This window comes from Neopelma chrysocephalum, unplaced genomic scaffold (genome assembly GCF_003984885.1).
Source record: "Neopelma chrysocephalum unplaced genomic scaffold, ASM398488v2 Primary Assembly neopelma1_74, whole genome shotgun sequence".
Taxonomy (NCBI): domain Eukaryota; kingdom Metazoa; phylum Chordata; class Aves; order Passeriformes; family Pipridae; genus Neopelma; species Neopelma chrysocephalum.
In genome coordinates, this window is record NW_020897735.1 from 8,280,158 (window position 1) to 8,296,378 (window position 16,221).

At 54.6% G+C, this 16,221-nt stretch overlaps 1 protein-coding gene across 5 annotated transcripts in view; it reads right to left on the minus strand.

The window, feature by feature from the left end:
• The window catches only part of KCNT1 (potassium sodium-activated channel subfamily T member 1), an 80,340-nt gene extending 68,845 nt beyond the window's left edge, over positions 1–11,495 (minus strand). For 3 of the 5 annotated variants that reach the window (XM_027687632.1, XM_027687629.1, XM_027687633.1), the window contains exon 1: positions 11,306–11,494. In XM_027687632.1, the coding sequence (XP_027543433.1) occupies positions 11,306–11,436 (131 nt within the window). In that variant the 5' untranslated portion in view covers positions 11,437–11,494. Of the gene's footprint in view, positions 1–11,305 lie in introns of all 5 variants that reach the window. The other 2 variants (XM_027687631.1, XM_027687630.1) reach the window with 1 other exon arrangement.
• Positions 11,496–16,221: the final 4,726 nt, after the last annotated feature.

Sequence of the window (16,221 nt, forward strand, 5' to 3'; positions counted from 1 at the left end):
GGACCCACAGGGAGCTGTGGATGCCCACAGCTCTACCCAGCCAATCCCCTTGGATATCAAACACTCCTCTTTTGGGGTTTGGGTGTGGTTTTTTTCTTTTAAACTCCACATGATTCTTTTCCAGATCAATGAACTCATCTCTCCTGGCCTCAGATCCCGTGTCAGATTCATGAAACAAAGCAAATATTTACCACTGCCCTTTATTAGCATTTAGAAACTGTAGTAAAATCCAATTATACCAGTATCTCTGGTAACACAATCTCTGCTATCTATCTGCATCCGAGTTTCTTCTCCCATTGGCAGCAGCAGTTACATTTTTTAATGTATTTTCACTTATTCTTGCATACAAAATCATTCAGAATTTTAAAATTTTGGCACATTTGTTCATTCTGGATGAAGCTTCACTGAGACAAATGCTGCATTCGCTTATTTGTTAAGATGTCTTTATCACTTACACAGTGACTTTGAGATATGTTGCACAGCAGAGTCTCAGAAAAAGTGCTCCTGCACCTCACACGGGTCTCCTGACATCAGCACAGAGGATTTACAACCACCCAAACACAGGGATCCCGAGCTACAGAAACACCACAGCAACCTGGCTACTTCTTCAAAGCCGTAGTGGTACAAAATAAAAAATTCATGAACAAGCTCATTTATTGCACAGTCTTCAAATACTACTGGAAAAAAAAAATAATCCTGAAGTCGTTTATAGCTAAATACAGAACTGCAGCTTTATTTTTAACATCCCTTCCCTTCCTTCCTCCAGAACCCTGCACCACCAAAAAAGCACGCTGTGCTCAGCATATGGGAACCTCAACACTCTTCCACTCTCTCGCTACGGCACCGTCTCTCCCCCAGCTTGGCCAACTCCCCAGCACGCAGGGAGGGGACACCCCACTGGGAACACGGCAACTGGGATCCCACCAGAGCTTCCTGCAGATCTCCCCTCCCATTAAACCAGTCACCACCCCAGTCTGGCAAACACAGCTGCCCCTCGGAGCCCCGGAGATGCTCCAGCCTTGGGTTCCTTCAGTCGGCTCTCGTGTGCGTGGGCTGGTCACAACCACGTCCTTCCCTTGCTCATTCCCCCCAGGACACACAGGGAAGGCTCAGTGCTGACAGCACCATCCCCTGAGGCTGGAAATGCCACCACGAGACCAGTGACAGCCCACCCCCCTGCCTGTGCTGAGCCAGAGCTCTGCCAGAGGCTGTTTGGGCTCCCAGCACCCAAGAGGCAGCTTTGCCTCAGAGGAAAGTCCCCAGGCTGGGAGCCTGTTGTAACATACTTCAAGATTTTTGTTATTATTTTTGACTGCATATGTCAAAGAAGAGGAAAGACAAAACCCAAGTTCCTCTTCTTCTTTCTTGCACACCACAAAAGCCGCAGAGCATCCTCCTGCTTCCCACCACAAACCAATCCCAAACTGCCCGGGGTCATCACAGATCCCAAACTCAGATGTTCTGGCACCTGCATGAGGTAACTGCCCACACCTGCCAGGCACCATCAGGAGCTCCAAAGCTCTCAGTGATACCCCTCACTGAAGGCCCTCCCAGAAATGCTCTTCCTCTCCTCCTTCAAAGGGTTGGGGTGTGCAAACAGAACAGCTGAACCTACTTCTGGGGCAACTTCTTGCATAACTTACAATCCAAAACCCTCCTCTCCCACTCCCAAGCTGTAAAAAGCCAGAGGCACAAGGTCCTGCTGGCAGCCATCTGCTCTAACTCCATCCTTTCCCCAGGAGGATGACCAGGGAGTCTGGATGTGCAGCCAGGAAAGCAAGTACCTCGTGTCCAATATCAACATTATCCCCCCTCCAGACAAAGCCACTTTTCCTTGAGCTTTGGTACCCAGCACACAACACACCACACCACAGCCAGCTGCTGCTGGGCCTCCTGTCCCCTCTCATGGCATGGAAAGGACAAGCCCTGGCTGAAGCAAGGGTGGAACAAGAGTCAGACACAGGGAATGACCTTCCTCTCGCTGTTGGCAGTGACACAACACAATCTGTTGTCAGAGGAGAACGGAGCCTTTTGGGCAACAAACAGGCACTGGTGGGGCAGGAGCCTCCAGCCCATTGTAGGGTGATGGTGCCCAGATTGCACTCAAGGGATGGGATACTTCTCCAGAGGGTTCTTGGAGCCAGGATGCCCCAGGACACCAAGGGCCGTGCCATGTCCCCTCCTCCCCGCCACAGAGTTCCACCAGAGTCTGGCCCTGCATCCCAATCCATCCTTGGCAAGCTCAGCTCCCACCAGGCTCTCAGAGCCTCTCCAGGGAACCAAGCCATACAGGAAATTCTGCCCTTTCTTTTTCTACAGTTATTTAAATATATACAATCATCTCGTGTTTGTTTCTCCTCCCACAGCTCTTATGGTTACCAGGTTACAGTTGTTCTCGCCTCTCTTTTTGATTTTGGGGGTTTTTTTCCCCTCTGAGTGACATCCCTGTGGGGTCTCCTAATGGCTCCAGTGGGTGGGGAGACACAGGGCTGGTCTGCAGAGCAGGGCTGGGAGGCAGCACAGCCCCCCCTGACAGGGACACAGGACTGCAGCAGGTGCTGGCACCGCTCTCTTGGCAAGGAGGGGCAGGAGTTGGCACAGCACCGAGGCACAGCCGGAGGAGAGGGCACAGACCAGGCAGGGAAGGGGAGCAGGGGGTCTGCACACGTGTGGGCAGGCACACGTGCAGGGCAGGTCCCACCACACACACACACTGCCCTTCTCTGGACCAACTCAGCAGCTGCCAGGGCAGGATTTCCCTGCAAGGACACCCCCATGGAAGAGTTGGGGTGTTCATTTCAGGCTCAGAGCTGTGCATGTTCCTCACTCACCTCCCTGTGAGCACCAGCCAACATCATCGTTGGTTATGGCTCAGCTTGATGGAGGAAGAGCCCCAGACCCTCATCCCACCGTCCCCTCTCCCTTCCCAGAGGTCACCCAGTGACTCGCTGGCCCCGTTCACAGAGCTGGGGTTACTTGTATGATGGCCATGGATTAAACACTTTTTTATTCAAAGAGATGTGAACAGGCCCATTGTAACATCCAAGTCATTATCTCCAGCTACTCTGAGCAGCTTTGGCCCAAGTCACCTTTTGTGGGTACAACAGCTGCAAAACATACATATATATATATATAAATATATATATATATATATAAACACACACACACACATATATATAAATATATACACACAGACAATTCATGAAGGGCTCAGTCTCCCAGATTAAACTCCTGCAACCAAATCTGTATCTCCACAGTCAGACTTGTCCATGTCAGGAGCTGCTGTTGCCCAAAACTTCTCCAGGACTGCCAAGCCCTGTGACAAATCCACCCATCGCTTCGCTTTCTACCAGCACAGGCAATTTAACACCCCAGGCCTCGCAGAAAAATTAGCATTTTGTGTGTTTCACGTGGAAAATGAACAGGAAGAGTGAGTCAGTGCAAAGCTCCACAAGCCTTTCCCCTGCTGGCAAATGCTATTTTCCAGAAGATAAAAGTAGAAATTGTACCTTCCAGGTCCAGAGCTGTTTTTCTTATTAGACAACCCCATATTAGCAATTCAACCCCACGTCTCCCCCTTCCCTTCTGGCCTGATGCACATGAATGCTTCGTGTGCCAAGGTAAAGCTCAGGGAAGGCAGAGCCCCACTGAGAAGCCTTTTCACTCTTCTTTCATCCCACAGCAGCACAGGGAGCACACGAGGGGCAGAGGCAGCTCAGCTCCCCCCAGTTTTCCATCAGTGCCCTGCCAAGGGGAAGGGATCCAGGAGGAGTGAGCCACAGGCATCCCCTTCCTCCAAAGCATCCTGTCTGGAAGGCCTGGCAGTGCTGGGAGGGTCCCAGCAGAGGCAAAGGCAGACAAGCCATGCTGATGTCCCTGGTGACTGCAGAGCCCAAATAACACCGGGAGAAATGAGGAGAGAAAGCACATCCCACACACCCTTGGCTCCTGGCAGGTGAGGGGATCACTTCCCACTCCTCAAGCCCGGGCTGGGGCCTCCTCATCTTTTCTTGGCAATCCTAAGTGGTACCAAAAGAAAAAGCAGCCTGGAGCAGTGGAAGGTCTGGTGGAAGCAACCTGAGCAACCAGGTCTGTGGAGGGTGTCCCTGCCCGTGGCAGGGGGTTGGAACTGGATGATCTTCAAGGTCCCTCAAAACCCAAACCATTCTGTGGTTCTGTGACCTGCAACCGGTTTATTCTGCCGTCTAAATATGCAAATAGAATGCAAATGAGCTCAGATGATCACTTACAGCACAACACACCAACCCCTGCTTCCCTAAGGCCACAGCTCCGCTCTCCATCCCAAAGTCCTTGGGCAAAGGTCCCCAAGGGTCCCACTCCCACCATCTCATCCCTGAACAGCCTCAGCAGAAGAAGGGACAAACCCAAAACACACTCGCCCTGCTGAGCCAAGGTCACCAATCCTGCTGGGAAACTCCTGACTGGGCCACCTCCGGGCTATTTATGGATTACAACCGAGGCTGTATCTTGGTTGTAGGAGGTCTATGCTGAGGGAGGAGCAGATTTCCTGGAGCATCCGGTCCTTTCCCAGCAAGGACATCGCCCATTTTTTGCCTGTCACAGTTGGTGAGGTGGCCTGGGAGCACGTTCAAGTTCATCTAAAAGCAGAATCAACCCCAGGGCCCGAGGAATGAAGCAACCAGGACTGACACTGCTGGAGAAACGATCCCCGCCAGTCCCATGGGGATTTCAGAGGCTCTGCACTCCAGACTCCCCAGGGAAACCACCCAGCCTTTAATGACAGGGTGCTGCCACACACAGGGATAACACCAGGCTCGTGATTCATGCCAACCAACCGTGAAAAAATCTTAAACCTAAACAGATTATTAAAATAAAAAGAGAGCAATTCCCTCGTCGCAGCCTCCAGCTCCGCTCCTGGAGCCAACAGCCAACTCTCCACCATCACCTGCTTAAGGAGGGCAACACAATTCCTACAGACACTCACAGACACGAGGTACTGCCCAGCCTCCTGTCCCACAGGTCCCTGTTCCAGCAGCTGGGATGGTGAGCAACACCAGGAAGCCAAGTTATAGTTCTCCCACGAGGATTTTGTTTAGTCTCCACAAATCCTAACGCTCCATCACAGCCAGTGCACCCTCGTGCAGGTCGCAGCAGCCCTCGAGACAGAAAACCTCACCTCTCCTAAAATGAGGCTTAAAAGCCCTTTGCCCTTTTGCTGTTGGCCAATCTGGCTTTTCCTGGCACTTCCCCTTCCACAGGGAGCTTACCTGGGACCAGTGTCCTCCTCTCCACCTTGGGAACCAGCCAAAACCCTCATCTTGGCAGGGGAGCAGCTGCAAGCAGGGCAAAGGTATGTGCTCCCAGCTCTCAGGATGAGCAAGGAGATGCTCTCAGGGCAGAGCTTGTTACTCTCCTGAATCCTCATTCTCAGGAGTGATTGTGATATCCCACAGGACACCATCCTGCCCCCATCCCAAGCTGTTATATCCTGTACCACATTTGTCAGTGCCCAGGAGCTTCCAGGCTCATGTGAAAAAAAAAAGGCTTCAAGATCAAGAAAGTGCCAATCCTTGCTAATAAACTGCTGGGAAAATCCTCCCTGCCACAGCCCCAGGCTGCTCCAAGCAGAAAGGGATGGAGCACAGAAAAGAAGCTTCTCCCCACTGCAGACCCCTGCAGAACAGGGAACAGTCCCTGCTACTGAAAGCAGAAAATAATAGAGGGACGTGGGAGGAGGAAGAGTCTTTTCACACTGTTCGAAAACACAAAGTGTACCAGAAATAAACCCCGAGAGGGAGGTTTGTCAACGCACCTGCCGGGCCAGGATGTGATGGGAGATGTCTCCTGGAGCAGGAGACAGGAGACAAACAGAAAGAGAACACTGAAGCAAACATCTGTGGGGTCTCACAAGGCTCTCAGCTATTCCATGGCTTCAGAAGGGATGGGGATGACTGCAAATTATCCAGGGTGGTCCAACTGAAACCAGACTGTCAACAGTTGCAGGAGGATCTTGTGGCACTGAGCGACCCAATGGTAAAATGTCAGACGAAAATTAGCATCAATAAATGCCAACTAATCCAACAGGAGAGGGGGAAATCAGCTTCCTGCACAGGCACCAGGAGGTCTGCAAATGAGCACTCAGAAAAGAGCCAAATTCACAGCTAATGCCCCAAAGCCAACAGCTGTAGTGGTGGGCAAAGCCCAGAATATTTGGGGAAGTTTTTATACTCCAGATAACCCACCATGGAGTCACACCCACTCCTGGTTCCCCTCTTCAGAGCTGACAGAGCACAGAAAAGGGCACCAGGGATAACTACAGGTTATAAAGTGGTTTGTACAAGGAGAGGCCCAACAGATCAGGAGGAGTCTTTAGCCTGGAAAGGGATGTGATGAAAGGCAGATAAAAATCAGAGCAGAGGACCAGGGAGCAGACACATCACAGGAGCTGCAGGAGCCCAGGGAGATCACAGGGCAGCAGGCTCAAAGGGAAAGCAGCATGTTTTGCCACAGAGCAGCCGCATCAAAGAAGTCACAGCCTCTTATGGAGGTAGAAAGTACCAACAGGATCAAGAGGGAGCAGGTGAATCCCAGAACATCCATCCAGGTGGTCAAAGCACAGCCACTGGGTACAACCTTCAGCCCAGGATCCCCACGACAGGCTGCAGCAGCACAGCCCTGGGAAGGACCTTCCACTAGCTCAGGTTGCTCTAAGTCCTGTCCAACCCAGCCTTGAGCACTCCCAGGGATGGGGCAGCCACAGCTTCTCTGGGCAACTCGTGCCAGGGCCTCCCCACCCTCACAGCCAAGAATTTCTTCCCAATACCTGATCCAAACCTTTCCTCTTGCAGTTTCTGTCACCAGCCACTTTGGAAGGACACCAGGCCAGAGGCACCTGAGCTCAGACGTGGCTCCTGGCCTGTTTTTATTCATGAGAAGGAATGAATGAGATGTCCCACACTCCAGCCCAGTCTGGCAGGGATGCAAGAGAAACCTTAACAGGCTCCAAAACAAATCGCGTGCGGCACTTGGGAACCAGGCGTGGGGGTCAGGGAGAGGTCGCTGGAGGAGAATTGGGAGGATTCAAATAGATGCTGTAAATATTTTTGCAGAGCAGAAAGAGCCCTGAGCACAGGCAATGACCTATTTTGCTGTTCCCCAGCCAAGGGTGACCCGGCCGTGCCAGAACCCAAGGGCAGTTTCCAAGGAGGACACTCAGCACGTCCGGGGGTCCTTTGTTAAACTCGGTTTTGGGGGTCCCAAAACTCTTCCCACTGACCCAGGTGGGCTGGCAGGTGCTCTCCTGAAGCATTCCAGAGCCACACGCTTCACTTTCCTAACCATCTGAGGAAAACAAGGGCAGAATTCCTTCTTTTCTCTGCTACACAAACACTCTGAAAACACGGGGTGCTTGGCCCTGTAGTTTTTATGGCTCTCCACTGCAATTTCTCCCAGAACAGCAAGGCCAGGATCCCCATGGGCAGTCAAAGCAACAGTTGTTGCAATCCATGAGGCTGACTTTTTGGAAGCTGATAAATGTCCAAGCCAGTAATCCTGCCTGGAGGAACTGGTTATTAATTAGCTACACAGTCTGGTTCAGTGCAAGCTCTGCCAAAGAAGCATCTTTCCATTCACTTCCAGAAAATGGAAAACTTAAGAGACAACAAGAGGCTGTCACTGCAGGGACCATCCCTGTGCTAAACTGAGACAGTTCCTTGGATACAACTAAAGATTAGCAGGAGAAGCCACGGGAGAGTCATCCCAGGCCTGGATCAGTGCTCACACTGAGCAGGAATCCCACTTAACCAATGCTTTTCCCTTTCCTTCTGCCTTTGGACTCAGGCAGAGGCTTTGACCAGAGCAGCAGAAGGTGCCTCTGGGCATTTTTAACCTTGCTGCCACTGCTCCAAATCTTGCTGTTGATTTTTAGGGCCAAAAGACCTTTTCTGGTTGCCCAGCCAGGTGGGACTGAGGACAGACCCCACCGTAGCACAGCCCCTGTCAAACCAAGGCCCTGCCAAACCCAGCTGGCATTCCAAAGGCACATTCCAAAGGCACATCCCGAGCTTCCAGGCCAGCGGTGCCCATGGGTTGTTTACAGATGTTGCTCACAGATGTTTACACACACATCTCCACACTCAGGCAACCGAGAAGATGGAATTTCTCTTTAACAGCTTTTCAGACACCTCCAAATCTGCTGAGGGAGGGGATAACCGAGGCTCCCATTTATTTCAGCCCAGCTGAAGGTTCAGTGAACGTGTCCTACACCTTTGCTGCTCAGATATGTTCTGATTTTCACATCCTTCATACACATCCCTGGTGTGGGGCTGCTGCTCTCCAGCCCCCAACCTCAGCTTCTCAAGAGCTTGCCCTGGAGCCTCTGGGATCCACCTTCCCTCCACATCCCGCTCCCAATCCCAGCACAGGGTACCCGGATCCTCGGCACAGCTGTTTGCTCCCAGCACAAACAGCATCGCAGAGCCTGAGCCGAGTGGTGCAGCCCAGACAGAGCTTTAAGAAACGTTCAGAACAGACACGACAAAAGCCACATACGTGTGATTCCAGCCCGCGATCCTCCTAAGCAGCTGCTCCGGGTGGCACCGCGTGTGCCGCCCTCTCCCCTCTTTTCCTCCCCGAGCGAGCCACGGCGGCGGGAGGCGGCCGATGGAAAAGCTGAGGCTCCTCCGACCCGGCCCTGCCTCTCCCGCCGGCCCCCGGGCTCGTGCGGGATATTTTTGTGTGAGTCCTTCCATCTGGCCGCTCATCCATCACGGCTGGTGCCCGGAGTGCCCTTACATGGGCAAGGCAAAGGAAATCCTATGTTCCCCTAAGTGACAGCCTGGCTCCTCGCACAAACATTTACCCAGATTTCCCATGAGCTAGGAAAGTAAAAATTAGGCTATTTGTACCCTCTGGGTGCCAGAAATGTGTATTTGCTCTCCAAATAAACTTTCAAGTGCTTTTACAGTTAACCCCTTGCTTTCCACTTGGAAGGGACCTTCAGGATTGCTGTCCCTTTATAAAGAGGGCCAGGAGGAAGCTCATGGATGTTTACACACACATCTCCACACTCAGGCAACCGAGAAGATGGAATTTCTCTTTAACAGCTTTTCAGACACCTCTAGATCTGCTAAGTGAGGGGATAACCGAGCCTTCCATTTATTTCAGCCCAGCTGAAGTCCCCTGAACATCCAGCAGAAGGTTCAGTGACCACGTTCTACATCTTTGCTGCTTGGAGATATCATCATCTGCTTTTCACATCCTTCACCCACACCTCTGGTGACGGGTCTGCTCGTCTGCCATCACACCCACAGCTGTGCCTGGGAGCACAGAGAGGAGACAAGACAATGGCAGGACTCCTGAGCCCTGATCTGCTCTGGGGACTGTGCACCTGTCAGGCACAAACCCCACACCAGACACGGCCCTTTCCAGGTGAAACCCGTGGGCAACCAGGCAGAGGCTGAGCAACAGCAGGTTGTTACGTGTGGGTGATGACACTGATGTGCACCCCCAGTCCAGGCTGCAGAAGAGGAAGCCAAGCAGCAGATTAGCCAGGGGGCCCCTGGGATCATCTAATGGGGGAAACAGCGGTTATTGCTCTGCCTGCTCCTGCCCTTTCTCTTTAGCCTGTTTACAATCATTTTCTGCTTCTTCTTCAGCTGAACAGCTCTGAAAAAGTACATCAGAGACCAGGCTGCTCCGAGCTGGAGCTGGGGAAATGCTGAGCCCTGAGGGCTCCAACCAGCTTGTTTAATATCTCCAGAAGGGCAGCAAAGGGCCGGACACAAGGGCAGGCAAGACAAGCCATGGAAAGCAATGGCATTTCAACCTCCCCGGAGCCTGAGGGGGTTAGAAACACATCGAGCTGTATAATCATAATTATGAAAAAAAGCTCTTCTATTCAGATTGAAAGAGACAGGCAGGAGGACCTTTGAACAAGGATTTTGTCGGGTTTTAGATGAGGATAAACGACCCTGGGCAGGGCTGAGCGTAATGAGGAGCAATTCATCATCATCCTGTAATGCTGGAGCGGGAACCCTCCGTGAGCTGTCGTCTCCAGCCTGATCCCTGATCTTCCCCCACACGCAGACACCTTCCACAACCTCCTCCAGGGTGTCATTTCTGCAAACACAGCGAGCACAGCTGCAATATGAGGCAGCTTTGGGGAAGGCACTGTGCTCTGCGTGCCCAAGGCAACCAAACGGGGTGCTCAGGAGTCAGGGGGTCCTGGGGCACTGCAGTCCTGGGGCACACTGGGCATTGTGCCTCTGACAAAGAGGACACCAGGGGCAATCACGAGGGACTTAATCCCAAAAAACAATATTCAAGGATTTCGCTAATTACCCAGTCAGTGGCAATGTACTGAGAGCTCAAGAGCTCGCCAAACACACTATTCCTTCTTTTTCCATCTAGGGTTTTAGGAATAAAAGATTGTTACCCTAAATCACAGTGAGCAGATGCCAATGCAGAAAACCCCAGCTGAGCAGCCCAGGGAACAAATCCAGCCAAGGTCCTTATCTGCCAAGCATGAATTGATATACACACACTTCACTTGCTCACTTGAGCTGACATTTGAGGAGTGTGACAGTCATAAGGACTGCACTAGAAAATTTAATCGGAACGATGATAATATAAAGGATTTATGAGGAAAAGCTGGGATACTTCAGCAATGAGCACTCGTTCCCATGCGAGAAGCAGCTGCTGTTGCCGGGCACAAGAGGAGCAGAGTCCCCGTGACCCCCTCGAGCAGCTCTTCCCCTCCACACCGCAGCCCCTCCCTCAGACTGGACATTGTAACTCTGGCACAAAACCAGCCCAAAGCCGGAGCAGGGGCTGTGATGCAGCTGTGGAAATGCAGGGTTTTGCCTGCGTGTATTTTCACCCCTTGACTGTGGCGTGGCTTCAGGGCTCAGCCAAACCCTGCCCGACCCACACGCCCCGGAGCACGGCTCGACGGAAAGGCAGCATCCCCCCCTCTTCCAAAGAAAGATGTGACTGGGAACTGCTCGGGGGTCTCCAAGCACCCCTTCCTTGCACCCAGGCAGCCCCCGACTGTTCCATCCCCGAGGTGCTGTGGCCGGAGGGGCGTTCGCAGGGACCCCCAGCCAGGCCTGGAGGCGCCGCCGAAACTTTCCTCCAGGCTCGGGGCACGGGGAGCGCGGGGGGCGGGCGGGTCGGGGGGTCCTGCCCGTCCCACCCGGGAGGGGAAGGGGCTCCCCCGGCTGCACGGGGGGCTCCCCCACGACGGCGGCACAGGCAGAGCCCCCAGGAGTCCCCATCCCATCCCACCCCATCCCATGCCACCCCACCCCGGCACCCCCGGTACCTGTGCGCGCTGCCATCGTCGTACACGAAGGAGCTGTTGGTGTAGCACTCGGGGCAGACCGGCCGCCCCTCCGCCGGCCCCGCCGGTTTGTAGATGCCCTGCAGGCTCCGCTCCTCGCCCGAGAACGGCATGGGCGCAGCGGCGCGGGGCCCCGGCGCGGCGAGGCGGGGCAGAGCATGGGAGCCCCGCGCTGCCGGGGGCGCGGGCCGGGGGCTGCCGGCCGCGGGCAGAGCCTCCGCCGCCGTCCCGGTGCCGCCGCCGGTGCCCCGCGCCCATCACGGCTCGCTCCGCATGCCGGGGCCGGGCGGGGCGCGGGCGGCAACAGGTGCGGGGCCGTGCGGGGCGGGCCGGGGGCGGCACCGGGCGGGGCTGGGCCCGCCCCACCCTCGGACCCCGCCCCGGCCCCGCGACCCCCGCGCCGGGGTGGGAGCCGGTGACTCCCCCGGCCCGGGGCGCGTCCCTCGTCTCCGGCCTCTGCACGACCCCCGGGGGTCTTTGCTGTCTGTATTTTCTTTTTCCCTTTTCCTTTCCCCTTTCCTTTTTCCCCTTTCCCTTTCCTTTTCCCCCTTCCCTTTTTCCCTTTTCCCCTTTCCCCCTTCCCTATCTCTTTCCCCCTTTCCTTTTTCCCTTCCCCCCTTCCCCCTTTCTTTTCCCTTTCCCCCTTTTCTTTTTCCCTTCCCCCTTCCGTCCTCTTCCTTTTTCCCTTTCCCCTTTCCTCCCCTCTGCGTTTTCCTTTCCTCTTTTCCTTTTCTTGATTTTTCTTTTATCTCTATTTCCTTTTCTTTTTTTTTTTCCCACCCCTTTGGTTTTCTTTTCTACTTCCCACACAAATATTTGCGCCTCGGGGTTGTGCCAAACGCAAACAAGCCGGGCCGAGCCGCTGCCTGCGGGGAATTCCTGCGCCGTGCTGCGCGCCCGGGCCGGGAGCGTTCATCTTCCAGGGGGGCCCTGCTGCAACAACACGGCCCCGCTGGGGAATGGCCCCAGCCCAGGGACAGCGGGATCCGCCTGGAAACGAGCCGCCTGACTCCAGGAAAGGGTTAAGGGGGTGGATCCAAGGTGCCTTTCTCTCCCCTCCAAGTTCAGCCCCACGTGCCCGGAGTCAGGAGGTGCCACTTGTAACGATGTGGCCAAGCACAAAGTGCCCCAAAACTGTGTCCTCCTCTCTCGTGGGCCAGATGTGAACAGCTGGAACCCGAGCAGCAGCACCACCACCCAAAACACCAAAGCGCCCTTCAGTCACACCCAGGGGAGGTGGCACCGCTCAGGCAGGAGCTGCTTCCAGAGCGGTGGTTTCTCTCCATCAGCTCCCCCTGACCCCGGGATACCCCCGCCCTCCCCATCCACTGCTCCCGGCAGCCCCTTGGATCACACGGTGCCCGCTCGCTGCCACAACCTCCCCGCTCCAGAGGGCAGTGCCCACTCCGAGGCTCTGGGCTTTCCACCTTCTCGCCAGGACCAGAGACTTTGTTTCTCCCGCAGCACCTCTTCCTCCTCCTCTCTCTCCATATGGGCTCTCCTACACCGGGAGCCATTGGAGAGAAAAGCAATTAATGCTCCCCGTGCAACCCGCCCGCGTGATGCTTCCCGACCCATCATGCTTTTAAGTGGGAAGGTTATTCTTCATTCACTAATTGCCTCACATTATCTGGTGCAAATCGTTAACGTGCGGCTCCGGGAGGAGGGGGTGGGTGGCACGGAGCGTATTGACATGCTGGATGATAACACAGGCGTGGGGGAGGAATTATTTAAAACAGTTACGGGGGGGGGTGGGGACGGGGAGGAAAAGAGAAAAATGAACGAGAAAGAGCCAGAAGGGAACGTCCCCATCCAAATGCTGGACCTTGAGCAGTGAAGGGGGGCCTGGTCCCACCTGCCCCTGCCCTGGAAGGGCACTGGTGCCACCCCAGCCCCTTTGTGGAGCAGGGGGGCTGCACAGGGACAAGCTCTCACACTTGGTGGGATCCCACCTCAGCAAAGAGAGCCTTTGTCCTGGGGACTGCTCCCAGCTCCAGCACGATTCCCTGCACTGCCAAAGCCCACGGGGAAGTGGGGGAAGGCACAGCAGCATTCTCAGCAAGGGCATCATTCAGTATTTTGGGGGCACGGCTCTGGCTGAGCTGGTCCTGTCTGCCCCCACCTGCAGTGCTTCCCAAAATGCCATGGATGCTACAAATCCTCGTTTCCCAAAGAGGGAAACTAAGGCACCCTATTAACACCAAATACAATTAACCAGGATTTCACATACCTACTACAGGACCATCCCTCCTCCTCTCGGCTCCCTCAGTCCCCACAGCTCTGCTGGGGACCCCCTTCAGCATCCTCACATTCCCCCCACACCCCAGAGCAGGAGAGCACAGATCCCGAGGGGATGTGTCCCGCCTGGGCAGGGAATGAGCAGCACCAAGGAACGGGCACATCCAGGGATGCCAAGTGCCATTTGCAGGGCCATGTGCTGCCTGTGAACACACGAGCTCTCCAGAGCAGAGCCAGGCTGGGGGAGCAGCACAGGGGAGGCTCCTGGGAAAGGCAACCCCCCAGTGTGAGACCCCCCCCAGGGATGAGTGCGGGGAAACGCCCGCCCGGCTGCTCCGGCAGATCACCGCTCCAGGAGGGGCTGTCACAGGGCAGGGAGACTCAACTCTGCTGTTTCTGTGTCTGGGAGAGCAATAAATAAATCTGTGGGTGGCAAAAATGGGATGAGTCAGAGACAGGAGAGAGAGAAAGTCATCTTCTGCACAGCACATTACCCGAGTCCAGCTCACCGTGTGCTCCAGGGACTCGTGTCTGAGGGTGCCCTTGTCCTGCTCGAGCTCCCTGATAACCTCGAGCACCCTGCCAGAGGGTGATGGGGAACAGTGGGAGCCTTGGCCATGGCTGGGAGGGCTGCAGCCCCCTCCCCAGCCCTGGGGCACCAGTGGGAGCACAGCTGGATCCATCCAGCACCTCAGGACCTGGAGAGGACGGGCTGGGGCATCGCTCGAGCCCCAGCACCCGCCTCCAGCTCCTGTTTCCCTCCATGACCTCGGGCAGCTTTGCCTTTTTGGGTGCATCACACGGACACACGTGGACCCCCCACCAGCCCCAGGGTGAGGAGGGCCCCAGGAGAGACGCCCCAGCTGCTTCCCAGCACCACGGACACCACAGAGGGCCCGGGGAGTCGGGAACAGTGACACGGGATCTGCTCCCAACTGTAAATCTTGTCAGAGCGGGGACTGCCTGTAATCAAACCCCCGGCGCTGCTGCGGATGTTGTGCCTGTCAAAGGAATTTCATGTGAATCTCGACTTGCCAGGCACAAATCCAGCCTGGATTTGTGGGAATGAAAGGGCAAAGCACCCTCACAGCACACTGTGAGAATGAGCAACAACAGGGGAACTGCTGGCGGGCCACTGCAAAATAAACAATTTCTCTCTCCAGTTGACATCTTGGTGGGGAGAACCCGCTCAGCCCGAGGGCTGGAGCCCTGTGGCCTCACAGCTCCACGTTTTTCACAAGTTTATGCCCTCTCCACTCTCAGCTCATGTTCAACTCGGCTTTTCCAAGGCTGAAGCAGCACTTTCAGACACAGGGGGGGCTGAGGCTGTCACTATTCAGGAACACAGAGGTGGGTAGCTGTCAAAGCTGTCACTGATCTCAAGAAGTAATAATCAAACATACCATACAAAAAGGTGCAGCTCAGGAACTCCCAGACTGATGTATGCAAAGAAAAAAACAAAAAAAGAATGCTGGGAACCTGGCTATAAAAACATGGTTTTAGTGTTGTCAAGTGGGCCATTAAATCAGAGGCAAAGACTCCTTCATCTGCACAGCAGGAGCTGTTTGTCTGGTGTGTCAGTGCTCAGGTTCCTTGGCTTGGCTTTCAGGTGTCTACTTATATTGAACACCCAAAGGGACATTAAATATCAAAACCAAGTGAAACACACTCTGTGGAACTCTTACAAAGCCTCCTCTTCCATCATCCCCCAAACCCCATGGAGAATGTAAGGTGAGGAACTGCCTGCAAGAGCTGAATCATCTCTTGGAGCACAAACATTGCCATTAGGTGACTAAGACCAAAACAACCATCTCTGCTTCTTGCAACTGATGCTGTAATTAAAAAGCAGACAAGTCCCTTCGCAGCCCCTCGTGCTCTTGGGTCTGTGTGAAACCCTGCAAAAGGCAGGTTGGAATAGTGGGGACCCTGTGGAGACCTGGGAGTGCTTTGTGTTCCCAGAGCATCCCCTCTGGGGATGGGTGGGATGACACTGGTCAGCTCTGACCCTTCAAATAAGGCAAGTGTCTCCCTGAGGGCACAGGGAATGCCTTGTGGAAAGGGATGTTGTGCCAGAAAAGCTGCCTGCCTGCAGGTGGGTTCTGACCTGTCTCTGGAGCAAGGAGGTGTTGAGTGAAAATTTGAAAACCTGCCTGTGGGAATCAGCCCATCTTTTGGGAAGAGCCTGAGAGCCGGGGGAACCAGGGGGTGTCCACCCTGCAGGGAAGGACAGGGCACAGCACAGAGCAACCACACAGACATCTGAGGCAGGTTGAGCTCAAGTTTTTATATCTGAACAAATTTATATTGAGAAAAAAAACCAGTTTTCACTGGATTTTCCCCATAAATTCCATCCATCCACCCTCTCCTGCACCATCGCCTGAGAACGGTGCGTCATCCGAAGCCTTCACATTCCCACGAAGCAGAGTCAAGCAGAACTGAAACCAGCCAGGCTCTGCTCCCCCTTCCAAATGTTCCCAGCGTTGGGAGGGAAGCCAGGAGGCTTTAGGAGATGTTTTAGGAAGCTGTGGGTTCGGCTGCTCCTCTCAGCACGTTGCCCACCCTGCCTGCCCCGGGCACCTCCTGCTCCACAGCATCTCCCACTGCCCTCTCCTGGCACCTCTGCTCTGATCCTTGGATATGGCAGGAGTTCAGGGCCCTTC